We start from the raw sequence: 15,518 nt of genomic DNA on the forward strand, positions 1-15,518 counted from the left end.
CCGAATTCTCATATGCTGAGAAATGCTGCTCTTTCATTGTTTTGCATCTCTCGTAAACTCGGTTTGGTTTGGTTTTGCAACACATTGTGATCACTCTGGGCCGACTTCTGCAAGAAACAATGAAAGCAGGGGCTCCCAGTTCGAATTAACCATTGTGGATATCGATGCATTTGAATTATTGGGAGTTTACCCCCACAGAAATACACAGGGCTGTGCCGATACCGGGGGGTCAGTTCGAATTAACTGTAAGTTTGAATTAACAGAGTTTGAATTTACTGTATATACAAAAGGGCAAAGGCTGTGAGTGGCTTTGTCTGCTATTGCGACTGGGAGAGCACAGTGTGACCGAGTCTTACTCTGTGCAGGTGATTGAAAGTCGGCTAAAGGTCCAACTGCCAGCGGAAATGGGCCCATCGCTTGTGGACGGAGTGGTCCTGTGCCACCTGGCAAACCAAGTGCAGCCACGATCGGTTGCCTCCATCCACGTGCCCTCTGCTGCCATGGTGAGCTGTGGCATATTCTACAATTTGGGACCAAAGATCTCTTCGGACCTGCTACTTTTGGGACACACACACACCCTTTCTCAATGCCATTGTACCCAATAGAGATTGCCTTTTTTTTTTTTCCAGAATTGATTACGTGATTGTCCGGCATATGAAGTTGGATGTATCAGGGATGAGACAGCCACTCATATTGCACATTTTTGATACAATTACGTTTTCCTGCGCCGAACTGCTCCAAAACAGCCTCAAAAGCAAGACTTTTTATGCCCACGTTAGCTTCAGTGGGGAAAGAAGGCTGAGTTGACATGATTTTCCAAGCAGCGCCAGGAATTCCAAGAAAATAAGACGTTCGCAGAACACATAGACACGCCGAAGTGGGTTTCTTCTATGCACCTTTCTAATGAAGGCTCCGTGGTGCCGCCATAATCTCCTCTGGACTGTTGTAAATATGTGTTACCCTGCAAACTGAGCTGCGGTGTCCTGAGCGTGCTGCTTTTACTTGCTAGGCTGTGTGTTTTGGCGCTACTGTCGCTTAGCGAAAATTACCTCGTGGCATGCGTAGCTTGGTACTCTCAGGTTCTTTGTTGTGCCTAACGTGTTCCCTCGGTCGCTGCGGTTTTTGTGTTGACGCTGCTGCGCGTGGTCACCTACGCATGCGTTTGCCGTGGGCGAGTGTTGCGTCAATGCTGCGTCAACTAGCTTGCTGCATGCAGCACGTCTCTGCCCATGCTCTAGCGTATAGTGTACTAGAATGAACTACTCTAATACACTATACTCTAGCGCATGTCATTTCAAACTGGGTTCCACGGAACCCAGGGGTTCCGTGAAGGACATCTTAGTGTTCCGCGAGCTGCCAGAACGAATGCAAGCCGCTCCCATTTTACCCCCACTAGCAAATAATTCATTTAGACAAGCAAATTTGCATTTAACGAAGCCATCCCACTCCGCATTCGCACATCGGGTGTCTGCAGGTAGCGAGAGACCCATGTGGTAGCAGCACTAAAGGCTCGTCATCTAGTGTGCTCCGTGAAACTTGCACGATTTGTGGACCCGTGGTGACAGAACGCACGGACCGCTGGTAATTCATGCTCGTGAGCGTTCAAACCAGTTCAAACGACATTAACACTTTCCAGTCCGCGCCTATACCCATCGATAGCCCACTGTCGATGGTTTTCAACTTCAAATTTTGCCGTGCTAGGAGCGCTTAGGGGCAGCCAACATCATCCATCGTATAATACGGGAGCTATTTTTCCAGTTTCCCCTATTCATTTATTTTTTCCGCCGCGGAGAGAGCTTTGAAGTGCCAGTTAAGTCGAGAGGACGGAGCGCTCGTACCTTTGAACATGGCGTCGACATTGCGCGCCCATGCCTCTCGGGAACAGCAAATTTCGGCGAGTCTGAGTCAGAATTTTTTATGTTGGCAGCAGCGCAGACTCGAAAGATGATTTTGACTCATCGGCCTTCAGCACAGACAGCGAAAGTGCGTCAGACAGCCGCACAACGTCAACAGGTATCCGCCGGTAACTTTCTTTTTGATCTCCAAACTGAGTCGTCGCTGCCGCACTCTGTTGGAAAGATATCTGGCGGGTTCTAAAAGTCACAGTTCTTATCTGAGGGGTATCAACGTCGTTTGGGCGGGACGACTGGCTGCCGGCTGCTGAACGTGTGGAGTTCAGCGCGAGAAAACGACCCGGAGTGGACCTCACATTGCGCTCTGTAGTGCCGTGCAACGTTTCGTCGAAGCCGTCGATTTCTTCATGATCTTCTTCACCGGAGAAATAGTCGCCTAGATGTGCAGCACAACTAATAAATATGCATGAATGCATACTCTTAAACGAAAAGTAACACAGAAATTGAATGTTCTTTGCGAAACACGCTGCGCAAACCTGTGCTTCACTGCATCACATAACTGCATTGCGCGGTGGCACGATAGCCACTAGGGCAAACGTTTTCTCTTGTATCTAAATAACGACTAGAGATAGAATGCTTATATTTCCAGGGACAATGCATATGGAATTTGTGGTTAAAATGTATACAGTAAAAGCTTGTTAATTCGGATTTCACGGGACCGGAAAAAATGTTCGGATTAACCGAATGCCGAATTAACGAATAAACAGGAAAAACAACATTAAAATCAAGTTGCAGAGGCATACCTTTATTTGCTGAAGTATTTTGTAATGGTCGTCTGCGTTTTCGCGCAGATTCCGGCTGACATTAAAATTTTTCTTAACTCTTCCAAACGGCCAACAGCACGCAAACTGTTGCAAGTGCTCAGGCAAACGTCCTCTAATATCAAAAGCGCCTCCGAGACTTCCCGTGAGGTGCGACGATGAGGTCACGACATCATTAATAATTTCTTGATCGGGCAGGAGACCAGTCGTGGCGACACAATCATCAATCGCGATGTAGTCCTGAAGGGTCATATTTGTGGGAAGGACAGCATCGAAGGTCGGACAGTCATCGTCGGTGGACTCGGCTGATAACTCGTCGATGCCATCGTCAGCTACTGCCGCATGCTCGGGCCTCACATGTAAACACGGTCACAACGGGGAAAAATAAGAAAACTCCGCAAGAAGAGACGGTGCCGACACAACACAAGGGAAAATGGCGTCGGAGGCGCATTGGGGCGAAGAAAGAAGACGCCGACGTTCGGTGACGCTGCGATCGCCCCCGTTAGTTGATGACGATGGCGATGTCACTCAGGTTTCGGTTTCGCTCCAGTGGTGCCAGCGATGCTTTACCACACTTTTGTGTAGCGGCAGCCGTCAGCATTTGTCCGAATTAAGCGGTGCGGAGCCCAATTCTGACGAATTAACGAAGGTTTGGTCCCATAGATTAACATGCACTTAGGCCGGCACCAATAGAGCCGTCCGAATTATCCAAATTTCCGAATTAACGGGTGTCGAATTAACGAGCTTTTACTGTATTTCGAAATTTTTTGTGTTCAATTGGTGCAAAGCACCATTGATGTTTTTACAGAGTGTTTTCATTTTTGTCAACATTTTCCTATTAAAGTTTTTTTCTTTTCCAGAAAATTCTTTAGGAATGTTTGCTTAAATATAATACCATTAAAAAGTGCATTCCTTGTTCTACAAGTTCATACTACAGCGGAACCTCGTTAATGCGTACCTGCCGGGAACGCTGCATAACTACTCACTAAACAGTAGTACAACCACCAAGTAAAAATTTGCATCTCCTCGCATACGCCATCGCCGCCAGCAAAGAAATACAGTGCCACAGCAAATATTGCCTAAAGTACCCACTGCAAAGCCTTTTCTTTCTTTTTCCCAAACTGGAGAAAAGATTCTGGTACTCCCGCACGACCGTCCGATAGTGCCGATAGCGCGCGGTGGCGACGCCAAGGAGCATTTCGAAACTATTACAGGGTCCGGTATACGCAGTGACCAACGTAGCGACAGAACGGACAATGTTGGCTTTCCACGATATATGTGTGTGCGTCTGTACCGCGATCCGCTACTAAATGAAAACTGACACAGTTCTAGTGAAACGCGGTACGGCTGCGTGGAGCCGATCGTCTCCTGGCTAGTTGCGTGCAGCGCGTCGCCTTCTTGGCTCACGGCATCACTGCCGGGCCGCTTGCTGTACCGCACGTGCGCGTTTGTCGTGGGAGTGTTCTTCGTACCCACTTCGCTCCAGACCATGCACAGATGCGGCGATGAGCACAGATGAGCTTGTTCGGTTAACGTGGCGATGACGAACTTCCTGCAAGCGATGCGCACTCCGCGACGCTCTAGCGGTCCTGGCAGCGGACGGAAGCGCGTTTGGGTGGTCGCCCAATAGAAGCGTGCAGTATGGTTACAACAGCGCTACGCTTGCTGTACCGTACGCGTGCGTTTAGCGTGATAGCGTCTATGCAAAGAGGTTTCTCGTCACCCACGACCAGCAACGCTCAACTCCGCAACAGCGAGCTTCTTTCGTTTCTACAAAGTGGCGCGCGCTTGAACACGGCCCCGCACAACGAGGCGGCAGCGATCGGCGGCCCTGCGCGTCCAGGTTGTCGCCTATTAAAAGCGTGCAGTATGCTTAAAGTAGTGCTGCGCCGCACGCGTGTCCGAGCAGATATCTGAAGATACTTATTGTGATAAGGTTGTCGGCAATAAGTCATGCTGGCGCGTTCGTCGGTGGCCACCGCCTCACCTTCGTTCTTTCCCGTTGCTTACCCGCAAAGGCATCGCCGCAATTGCACGGAAGTTGGAATCGGTGATCGACCGATCTACGCACTTCTCGAAAAGACTGAAAACCTTTATCGGCACATTGTGCCGTCTGGAAGTTCAATGGCGCAGTAAAATTTTATCACACAAAACGTTTTCGCGGTACGCAGGGTACGCACTAACCGGTAGGCGTAGGGTGAAGCACTACGGCTTACGTGGTCAGCGAATGCATTGGGCTCTATGAGACTCGGTCGGGGATTCGTCGCAAATACGTTTTAACCGTACGCTTAAAGCGGGTACGTATTAACGAGGTTCGACTATATATTATGGTATCGATAATATTCTGTGGCAGTAGAAAAATTGTTTACTAGAGTACCCAAAATTAGCCTATTTTCCCGCAGACAGGAAAGTATTAACGGGCAACTCGTCACTTTATTGGTGGCTCATGGTGCGTCGGTGATCATGTGGCACAGTTTTGATACACGGTGATTACACTGTGTATATCGTGTATCAACTCCCGGTAATACAAGTCTATGCATTATCAGGAGTTCTACATCAACGGCAATGACCTTCAATATTGAAGAAAAGAGAACAGGCCAACGCGGGCAGTGTTAATACAGTATAACCTCGTTACAACGGATCTGTTTACAACAGACATTCGGATATTACATACCAATTAGCGGCGTTATGCCGACCTCCATATTTGTTCCATTGATTGAGCTTCGTTTACAACGGATTCTGGTGCAACGGACATTCGGATATAAATGACTGAAATGTCAGGCCGGCAAGGTGGTCAGGACTCCTTTAGAGCGGACGGACATTTCTACCACGGACATAGCAAATTCAATAACTTTTGACTTCAAACATCGCTTAGCATACTTTCGGGACGAGAACAGCGCACCATGGATATCGACGTACCGGATTAAGAACGAAGGCCGCCGATCTCCGGTCTGTCAATGATCAGCTATGCTAGCTGTAGCGACAAAAAATCGGCGTGCAGCATGCTTGGTGTTGCATTTTGGGACGCTGACGTGCGAAATTGCTAGCTGCTGCCACCGCTTCTCCGAGCGGTCGCTGCATGGCGAGCTTGGCCGGGGGGTGCACTGCCGATGCGCGAAATGCCCATCTGCAGTTCTGAGGAGCCAGCAGCCGATGCGATTCATTGCTTGCGACGGAGGACATTGCGGCTTCTTCGCTTTCGCATGCCCGCTAGCGTGATGTTCTTGCCCGCAAAGTTCGGATTTGTCTCGTACATCAGCACCGTGAGCGAAGTTAGGCCAAGCCATGACATCGAGTGCGTGGCTGCGGTGCCCGATGTTTCAAAGTACGTCATGCTCGATTGCGAGTACAAAGAGTTGTCCCGCGATGGTCTTCGTCATAAGCTCCGAAGTGCTGATAAGAAGAACCTCTAACAGCAGGTCCAATGAGTCAACGCTATTACAGTCGCACGTCTGCGATGTTCGCGACGAGTGCGGCGCGCTATCGTAATCTGATGATTGAGCTTCCACTTGCAGCTGCCAAACTAAAGCGTTCTAAATTATTGTCGACCCGTGAACACAGAACAAGTGCGAACGCATCACTAAGTGCCGCAATTTTCGACAGCCACGTCCTCGCGACACACAAGCAGCAGACGACGATCCCGAAGCGAGCATCACGCCAGAAGTAGCCAATCGGAGGCCTTGAATTGAACTTCAAACATGTACTTTTTGTACGCTTGTTACTGAATGGGGGAGCTAGCTGAAACGGAGAACTTGAACACAGAGGAATGCTCTTTACGACGAGCCCAAAATGGTGGCGCTCGGTTGTGCCGTTGCCAAGCTATAATTTTGAAAAACGCAGTTTTTTTTTTGCTATTTCCGTAATTTTCGCCAAGTCGGCAGAAGCAAAAAATTTCTTTATAGCACTTCTATGTAGTCTTCAGTGAAGATACTGTGGATTCAGATAGAAAATGGGCTACATAAACTGAAAATGCGATTTTCCAAAAATCGCATTTTTTTTGGTCCGTTGTTAAAAATAAGACCATGTTTGTGGCTTGTAATTCTCTCCGGTTATAACAGACCCATTCAGCATTTACATAAATGTCTGTTGTAACAGTACTTGGATTTTACATACTCCCTTTACAACAGACCAAAATCCTCTTCACTATGAAAGTCTGTTGTAGTGAGGTTATACTGCACTGTGGTTGCCCACGTCGAGAGGCGTTATCACCTACCCTCTCCCCCCTTGTTCTTTTTAAAGGTGAAAGCCTTTAACGTCTCATACTTGTGTCCGTTTGTCTGTGCCCTGGCACGGTGCCAGCTGTGGCCTCTCCTCTATCACCCTCTCTCAGCAATCACATGGTGGCTCAGCGGCGCATAGCAACAGTTGCGCAACGCGGCGGCAGCGTCCAGTGGCGGCGTAAGAATGTGGATTCCCACAATACCATGGCATAATCAGTCGAATGGCCACAGGCTTTTGCCAAACACACTTTGGAATTTACAAAGTGTCCTTCAATTTTGTCTTTATGCTGAAGAAACATGGCACTCTGGAAAGCTGTTGGGGTTCCCCAAGGCCAGCAAGTTTGAGAACACCTGCTTTAGCGGTTTTGCACGAGAAGGCGGCAGCAGACTGATGAGAAGCGCATTCGTATCGTCCTCCAATAAAAGCATACAGTAGAGTAAGATGAGTAGTATAGCATGGCAGAAGAGTAAAATAACAACCTGGCATCGCACAATGTGAATGGCACAACAAGTCGGTCGTTGAATGCTTGCAACCCATTACAAAGGGCTCAGCCATAATTCTTCATCGTCATCAGCCGCAGCACAAAGTGCACATAATGCCTTACAGATGTGTAGCGGCACCATGATCCTCCGAAAAATGACGAAAAGTGGCATAGTGGGTGCTTCCCTACTTCAGAAAAATTACGATGATTTATGGTGTAGTGGGTACCTTGCATGTGTACTTGTATTAGTTGCCCTAAGAGATTCTACAATGGCCTCTAGAAAGGTCGCTCTTCCAGCTTTCGCTGTGACTGGGCTGGGTGTTCCGCACAGGCCTGGTGATTTTTACAGTGACAGCTGTTATCAGATCACAACGGAAATGGGGTAGTGCTGCCGCCGCCACCACCGCCGGTGTCCGTAACCGCTATCGCGCGAAATAAGAAAAATTAAAGGAGAAAAAAGATTTCTGGAAACATCGGCCACTGTTACTGACTATTATCATCAACCAAGCTAGCACCTCTAACAGTGAATAAGGTTCCTAGCCATTGGTAAGCAGCCACTCTGTGCTCTCGGCCATGGCTCTGGTGACCGTGATGATGTTTGAAGCCCTTATACAGTGGAACCTCGTTAATGCGTACCTGCCGGGAACGCCGCATAACTACGCACTAAACGGTAGTACACATTAACCACCAAGTAAAAATTTGCATCTCCTCGCGTACGCCATCGCCGCCAGAAAAGAAATAAATACAGTGCCGCAGCAAATATTGCCTAAAGCACCCACTGCAAAGCCTTTTCTTTCTTTTTGCCAATCTGGAGAAAACATTCTGGTACTCCCCCACAACCGTCCGATAGTGCCGATAGCGCGCGGTGGCGACGCCAAGGAGCATTTCGGAACTATTACAGGGTCCGGTATACGCAGTGACTGACGTAGCGACAGAACGGACAGTGTCGGCTTTCCGCGATATATGTGTGTGCGTCTATACCGCGATCTGCTACTAAATGAAAACTGACACTGTTCCAGTGAAACGCTGTACGGCTGCGTGGAGCCGATCGTCTCCTTGCTAGTTGCGTGCAGCGTGTCGCCTTCTCGGCTCACGCCGTCACTGCTGGGCCGCCAGGCCGCTTGCTGTACCGCACGCACGCGTTTGTCGTGGGAGTGTTCTTCGTACCCACTTCGCTCCAGACCGTGCACAGATGCGGCGATGAGCACAGATGAGCTTGTTCGGTTAACATGGCGATGACGAACTTCCTGCAAGCGATGCGCACTCCGCGACGCTCTAGCGGTCCTGGCAGCGAACGGAAGCGCGTTTGGGTGGTCGCCCAATAAAAGCGTGCAGTATGGTTACAACAGCGCTACGCTTGCTGTACCGTACGCGTGCGTTTAGCGTGATAGCGTCTATGCAAAGAGGTTTCTCGTCGCCCACGACCAGCAACGCTCAACTCCGCAACAGCGAGCTGTTTTCGTTTCTACAAAGCGGCGCGCGCTTGAACACGGCCCCGCACAACGAGGCGGCAGCAATCGGCGGCCCAGCGCGTTCAGGTTGTCGCCTATTAAAAGCGTGCAGTAGGCTTAAAGTAGTGCTGCGCCGCACGCGTGCCCGAGCAGATATCTGAAGATACTTATTGTGATAAGATTGTCCGCGATAAGTCATGCTGGCGCGTTTGTCATTCGATAAGTCATGCTGGCACGAACGAAGGTGGCCGCTGCCTCACCTTTGTTCTTTCCCGATGCTTACCCGCAAAGTCGTCGCCGCAATCGCGCGGAAGTCGGAATCAGTGATCGACCGATCTACGCACTTCTCGAAAAGACGGAAAACCTTTGGCGGCACATTGTGGCGTCGGGAAGTTCAGCGGCGCAGTAAACTTTTATGGCACAAAACGTTATCGCGGTACGCAGCGTACGCACTAACCGGTAGGCGTAGGGTGAAGCACTACGGCTTAAGCGGTCAGCGAATGCATTAGGCTGTATGAGACTCGGTCGGGGATTCGTCGCAACTACGTTTTAACCGTTAGTACGCTTAAAGCGGGTACGTATTAACGAGGTTCGACTGTATATTACACCGAAAGCTGTTATGAGGTCACAGCAAGAGCCGATTTCAGCGCCGTAGTTATAACCCGCCGCTGCTGCCACTGGTGTCCATAATCGCTATCGTGAGAAATAAGATAAAATGAAAACATATTTCTAGGAACCGGGATTCTTGGATAAAATGAAATTGGAAAGTTTCTAGGAACCCAGGCCCTCTGCGTTGCAGTCAAGTATTCTACCACAGAGCCACGCTGGTGCTTGAAACTCCTTCGCAAAAACACCCTATACAAGTGTCATGTCGGGCAAGGAATCGTGTTAGCACATGCAATATAGCGTCGTAGAAGAGTAAAATAGCAACTAGGCGTCACACAATGCGAATTGCACGAGTGGATCATTGAATGCTTCCAACCCATTATTTATGGCTCAGCCATAATTCTTCATTGCCATCAGCCACAGTACAAAGTGCATATAATGCCTTACAGATGTGTTGCTTGTACCTCACTTATCCTCAGAATGACAAATAATGGCTTAGAGCGTGCTTCCCTACTTCATGAAAGCTACAGTGGTTTATGGCTTAATGGGTACCTTGCATGTGTGCTTTTATTAGTTGGCCCAAGAAAGAGCTTTGAGAATGGGCTCTACGAAGGCCGCTCTTTCTGCTTTCGCTGTGACTGTGCTGCGTGTTCTGCACAGGCCTGGTGATTTTTTTATGAGAACGGTCGAGCGCATCAATGACGTGCTGTTTCTGAGATCGTGCTCACTCCCTTGACACAACGCATTGAGCCCTCTACAAAAATTCATAATTGACTTTTGAGAAAATAAATATATGACTTTGAAGGGTACTGGTTTGCTAGTTGGTAGGAATTCATGGTATAGTTACTTTCGCTTCTGTGAAGAACAAGGGAAGAACGTGTTTTACCCCTGTTGCACTTTATTAAGAGGAGCGCATGTAAGTATACCACAAATACAATGTTTTTTTTATTACTTTAACTTCAAATTTGTGCATACAAATAAAAACTGTTACGGAACATTTTTTTTTTCATTCCGGAACAGAAACAGAACGGAACTTTTTGCGGTAGAACGAAACTGAAACCGTAATGAAAAACATTTTGTTCCGACACCCTGCTCCTAGCCCATGAACACCCATAGCTTAATATGTCACGTCCGCTGCAAGAAATTGTTGATGTACGATGCTGCAGTCGGCACTGGAACGAATTTCAGGAACAAATTAATATATCTAACACTGGGATTTTACCACTTTCACTAGTGCTAACATGATCATCGAGACCCACAGTAAGAAAACTTACACTAAAAGACATGTAATTTGGAGTTTAGGACTGCTTTAAGCATCAGCAGCCTCTGTTGCCTGGGCAACTCCTGCCTCGTGGACAGCTGAGTAATTTGGGCAATCCTTCCCGTGTGCCATCAGCAGAAAGGCTGCCTCTTTCATGAAAAGCAAATTGTGTCACTACATGTCATGTTTGTCAAAGCAGATCTCCTGGCTTGCGTTAACTGGTCCTGACACCCTTCTTGTTTCTCTTATTGTTCCCAGCCCAAGTTGACCCTTGCCAAATGTCGACGCAATGTGGAAAACTTTCTCAATGCCTGCCGCCAACTAGGAGTGCCTGAGGTGAGTGCACGCTTACATGTCTTCCATCACCTCTGATGCACTAATTGGTAGGATGGGGCCTGTGATGTGGCTGGGCTTCCTTTACAGCACACTGCAGGTGCATTGTTGAGCCTCCACACACAGATCAAGGGGATAAGAGTTGTTCACTGCCCTGTTTCAGCCTCCTCTGTGTTTGGGTTTGTTCATGGAGAAAGTACTTTTCGGTTGCACAAATGTGATGTCTTGCTGGGTCTCTTTGTTGCCAATTGCAGTGTCATGCAACCGTTTCTTTTTGTCTTAAACCACATGTCAAACATATCTCATTTGCTAAGCACATCAGTCTTATTTGGCAGTAAATTTTATAGGGAATTTCCCGTGCTACTATCATACAGAAAACTAAAACGCACACTGGGGCTTAGGGCAGGCCCTAATTTATGGCCTCATCACAGCTCACTTTAGTTTCCTTAAGGACGCTGTAGTTCTATGGTATTACATCAAGGGTGAAGTATCGTGTTTGTATCATTATCGGTAATTGATATTATATTTATATGCATGCCAGAAAGTAAGAAGGGACATCAGAAATGTAACCCCTTCAGCGGCGACGTGTGCGATTGTACACATAAACTGTAAAGGTGTGTCACGCACCACATGTTACTTCAACCGGCTTGAAACATGATGTTCTTCTAAAGTGGACAACTAGGTTATTGCCCGGCATTTTGCTGCAGAGGACTACTTTGCTTAAGACACTACCATGTTTGGCAGCCATGCTAAAACTATAATTTCTGTTTGCTCGGTAAGGATAGATCGGATAACAAATTGCCCATGTATTTCGAACCTGTCATCTGGTTATATTTATATGAAAATTGAACGTGGCTGACTTCACAATCAATGTATTACGTAAATTTGGGATCCAACATGGCAGCAAATACTGTTCAACCAGGTTGTATTAAACCCACATGTTCTATGGAATTTTTGTCTATATCGAACAACTGTAATATTCCCTAAAAATTCCTTGTAGAAGTACAGCATTGCACTGCACGTACAATAGACTCCCATTAAGACGAACTCGAAGGGACTGCGGTCATCTGTTCGTCTTATCAGGAGTTTGGCTTATCAGAAGTTTACTCAAAAAGAGACATGCTAACATGCCAAGTGCATCCAAATATGTTACTTGAAAACACTGAATGGAGTAGACTGACAATGGGGGCAAAAAGACAAGAAAAAGCGTTTATTTGGCTCATCTAGATAAAAACTATTCCTTCAAGCAGAGTATTTACACGAAATCTTCCGAGCACCCGATTTCGCGTGTTGAAAAATAGAAATGCTCACGAAGATATTTGCTGCCACATTTCAATGATAAAACTATAGCACACTAAGTTGACGATTAGAAAAAAAATTGAGACAAGCACAATTTTCCTTCAAAGAATGTAAAATTTATTGTCCTGGCAGTTCTTTTTCTTCTGTGACCCTGTTTTGGTGGCTCTAAGATCACTTCTGGATACACCTCGGTCGCGTACTGTTGCCTTGACAAAGTCATTATACGCTGAGTTGCTTAAGAAAGTCTGCAAGGTTTTCTTCGAGGTCCGAATGTCCTGTTTTCGGCTCGTAGTAACTTTTCCTGATCGACGTGCAGCTGAAGATATCCCATCGCGCTACTCACGGTCACAAGCCTCGCGCACACGAAAAAGACACGACGCAGCTATATTCAGTGTGCAAAATAGCCTTCCTTTGTCGTGCACTTCCATAATCAAAAATGACTCATCACAATTTGCACTTCACTGGGAACAGATACAACGCGCACAGGTCCTACGCGAACCAACGCGAATTGATCACAAAATGTGCTCGGCCGCCATTGTGTGATGGCGATGACAATGCACCTGACCCCTCTGACGGGAGTGCGCCGCAATCGTGGTTTCGGTTTCGTACTCGGTTGTAATGCACAGACCAGTTCTGTTGTCGCTTTCTTTTTTTTTTCCCATTTCCCTTCCTCTGACCACAGTGGAGGGGCCCCAAGCTCTTGTGTTCTTCTGTTCTCTTTTATACTCCAGCTGGGAAACCGAAGAACGGGGGGGGGGGGGATACAAAAGGATGCAATGGCTTGGGGGTCCAAGTTGTATATCCCCCTACTCTTTTTGTTGCTTTCTTTGCCCACACCTCCCCCACCCACAGGCTGGGGGTGAGGGGGGATACCGGCTTTATCCGCTGACCGTTCTTCTTCGTTTATCTCGCGCCTTCTCTGTCGCGATTTGCTTCGCGTCTTTGCTCCAGGAAGCGCTTTTTAAAAATCTTTTTTGCTTTTTCTTGGTCGCCTGAATGCCCCACCAAGACTGCAGTGTTCGTTTCGCAGAATCGCTAGCGTTGTCGATCAGCGCGATAGTTCGTCTTAACAGAAGAGTACAGTTGGGCAGTTTGTCTTAAGCGAATTTTTTTTGCATTGAGTCTATGGGAAACCAAACAAGTGGTCCCGTGTTGTTGGGTATAAGCAAGAATTCGTCTTAGACGAGTTCGTCTTAACGGGAGTTCACTGTACATGGGAAACGTTCACCACGCGTTTTGGTGCACAGCGTTGTGTCCCTGCAAATGTGCTTCTCCTACTGTACCATAAACTTCTTGCCTGATTGGAAATATATGCATTCCAATGAAATGACACTGTTTTGTTGTCCGCGTTGTCAAACAAGGCATAAAATGTGAAGGGGCATGATGGAAATATTATAAAAGCGCGTGAGTATGGATGGCTTATGCGGCGAGGGTTGCCTCCATAATCATGTAGTTTGCTTAGTAAGCTTCACTGCTACACACCCATGTAACTGGGCGAAGCATAATAACAGTGAAAATAACTAATAAGTAGAGCAGTGTGAATAGCAAAATTTTGGGTGCGAAGCGTATTCGAATATTGAAGTGTGAATGCGAATCGAATCGAATATTTTTCGAATATTTCTCAAATATTTCTGGAATGTTTCTCGAATACTTTGAAGCGAAATTGCAGAAAAAAAAGTTGGAGAGGATTCCTAAGCATATTCTTATGAGATAGCAACATGAAAGTGTTTCTTTTCGCTAGGTTGACGAAGCACTGGCGGGGTGGTGTTTCATAGTTGTGTTATCAAGAATGAGGCAATGTAAGGCCGAATTGTGTTTATGTACAGGGGTGGTCAAAAGTTCCCAGTCCACAACGCCCAGCCGAGGAGTAGCAGCTAGCTGCTATCGGGGCGCTGTCATCGCAATCACGCCTTGGCGCACGCTGGCGTCGAGCGTGTGCGTGAAGACAAGGGGGGGGGGTTGCATCCCTCTTCCTTTCTTGCTCTCCTTGATAAGAAAGCGACGTATAAACTTGGTGCGTCATGTTCGCTCACTGTCCGCTCTTCGATGTTTTACTTCTGTGCAGCGTGTAGCGAGGCGGCATTCTTCCGGAAAACTGACGCATCATGATTGCGGCCACATTTAGCTAGACACCATATACATTACCGTGGTTTTCGGCTTGCTGGAAAACAATATCGTGGGTTTAACTTTCGATTCGCATTGCGGTGGTTCTATCAGTCGCCTGCGCAGTTCAATTCGCCGCATACGAGCATGGTCGAAGCCTGAAATGTATTCAGAAGAGCTTATGTTGTGGCTTTCTCATGAAGGAGAGCAACAAAGAGAGAGGGATACACCCCCCCCTTCCACGCACACGCTGGACGCCAACGTGCGCCAAGGCATGATTGCGATGGCAGCGCCCCGATAGTAGCGGCTGCTGCTCCGCGGCCGGGCGTTGCAGCCTCGGAACTTTTGACCACCCCTGTACATGATTTGGTGCAAACAGAGTGTTGCCGACAACACTTTACACGTGATAGGCAAAGATGCCACTTCCTGAGCCTCTCCTCCTCTTTCAACTTCTGTGGCAGCCCAACTGCTGTGGCGGACAAGGGTGTGCTCCCTTCAAGTCCGGAGTTCCAAATCTGCCTCGTAGATGATATATAAGAACATCTGAAATTTTGGATGGTAAAAAGCTTTGGCTTCCAATTTTTCGGACTTCCTGCCCAAATTTCAGGCCTAAAACACCATTTAATTGAGCCCCCACCTCTGCCACATCTTTCATCTCCATGTTGGAACCAGCGTTTTCTTGAGTTAGTCACATTTGTGACCGTAGCAGAGCTTGAAAGGCAGCTTTGCCGCTCTACCGGGGTGTGATGAAGTGAAGCTTATTGAAAATCTGAAGGAGTCACTTTCAATCGGACGTTGACTGTATCTGTTTTTGGGAAGTTCGAATTGTTCGAATAGTAAAATTCCAGTGCGAATCGAATCGAATAGCAAACACTATTTCAAAAATATTCGAAATTTCAAATATTGGCACACCCCTACTAATAAGTAATCACTATGCAGTGAGGTATGCTGTGACCTGGAGCCTATGGCTCCTGCATTGAATTAGTAATACATGAAAGCGTTTAGGGATTTTTTCAGATTTGGTGTGTCTGGGTTTAACACTTCGTTAACTGACAGCTGATGAAGTGGTGCTGGTTAGCCTAATGCATG

General features: G+C 47.4%; 1 protein-coding gene across 3 annotated transcripts in view; it reads left to right on the plus strand.

Moving 5' to 3' along the window:
- The window catches only part of LOC119386545 (leucine-rich repeat and calponin homology domain-containing protein), a 189,168-nt gene that overhangs the window by 125,586 nt on the left and 48,064 nt on the right, over nt 1–15,518 (plus strand). For all 3 annotated transcript variants that reach the window (XM_037653821.2, XM_037653822.2, XM_037653823.2), the window contains 2 exons: nt 366–503; nt 10,953–11,030. In XM_037653821.2, coding sequence (XP_037509749.1) covers nt 366–503; nt 10,953–11,030 — 216 coding nt within the window. The remainder of the gene's footprint in view (nt 1–365; nt 504–10,952; nt 11,031–15,518) is intronic.

Source organism: Rhipicephalus sanguineus, chromosome 3 (assembly GCF_013339695.2).
Source record: "Rhipicephalus sanguineus isolate Rsan-2018 chromosome 3, BIME_Rsan_1.4, whole genome shotgun sequence".
Lineage (NCBI taxonomy): Eukaryota > Metazoa > Arthropoda > Arachnida > Ixodida > Ixodidae > Rhipicephalus > Rhipicephalus sanguineus.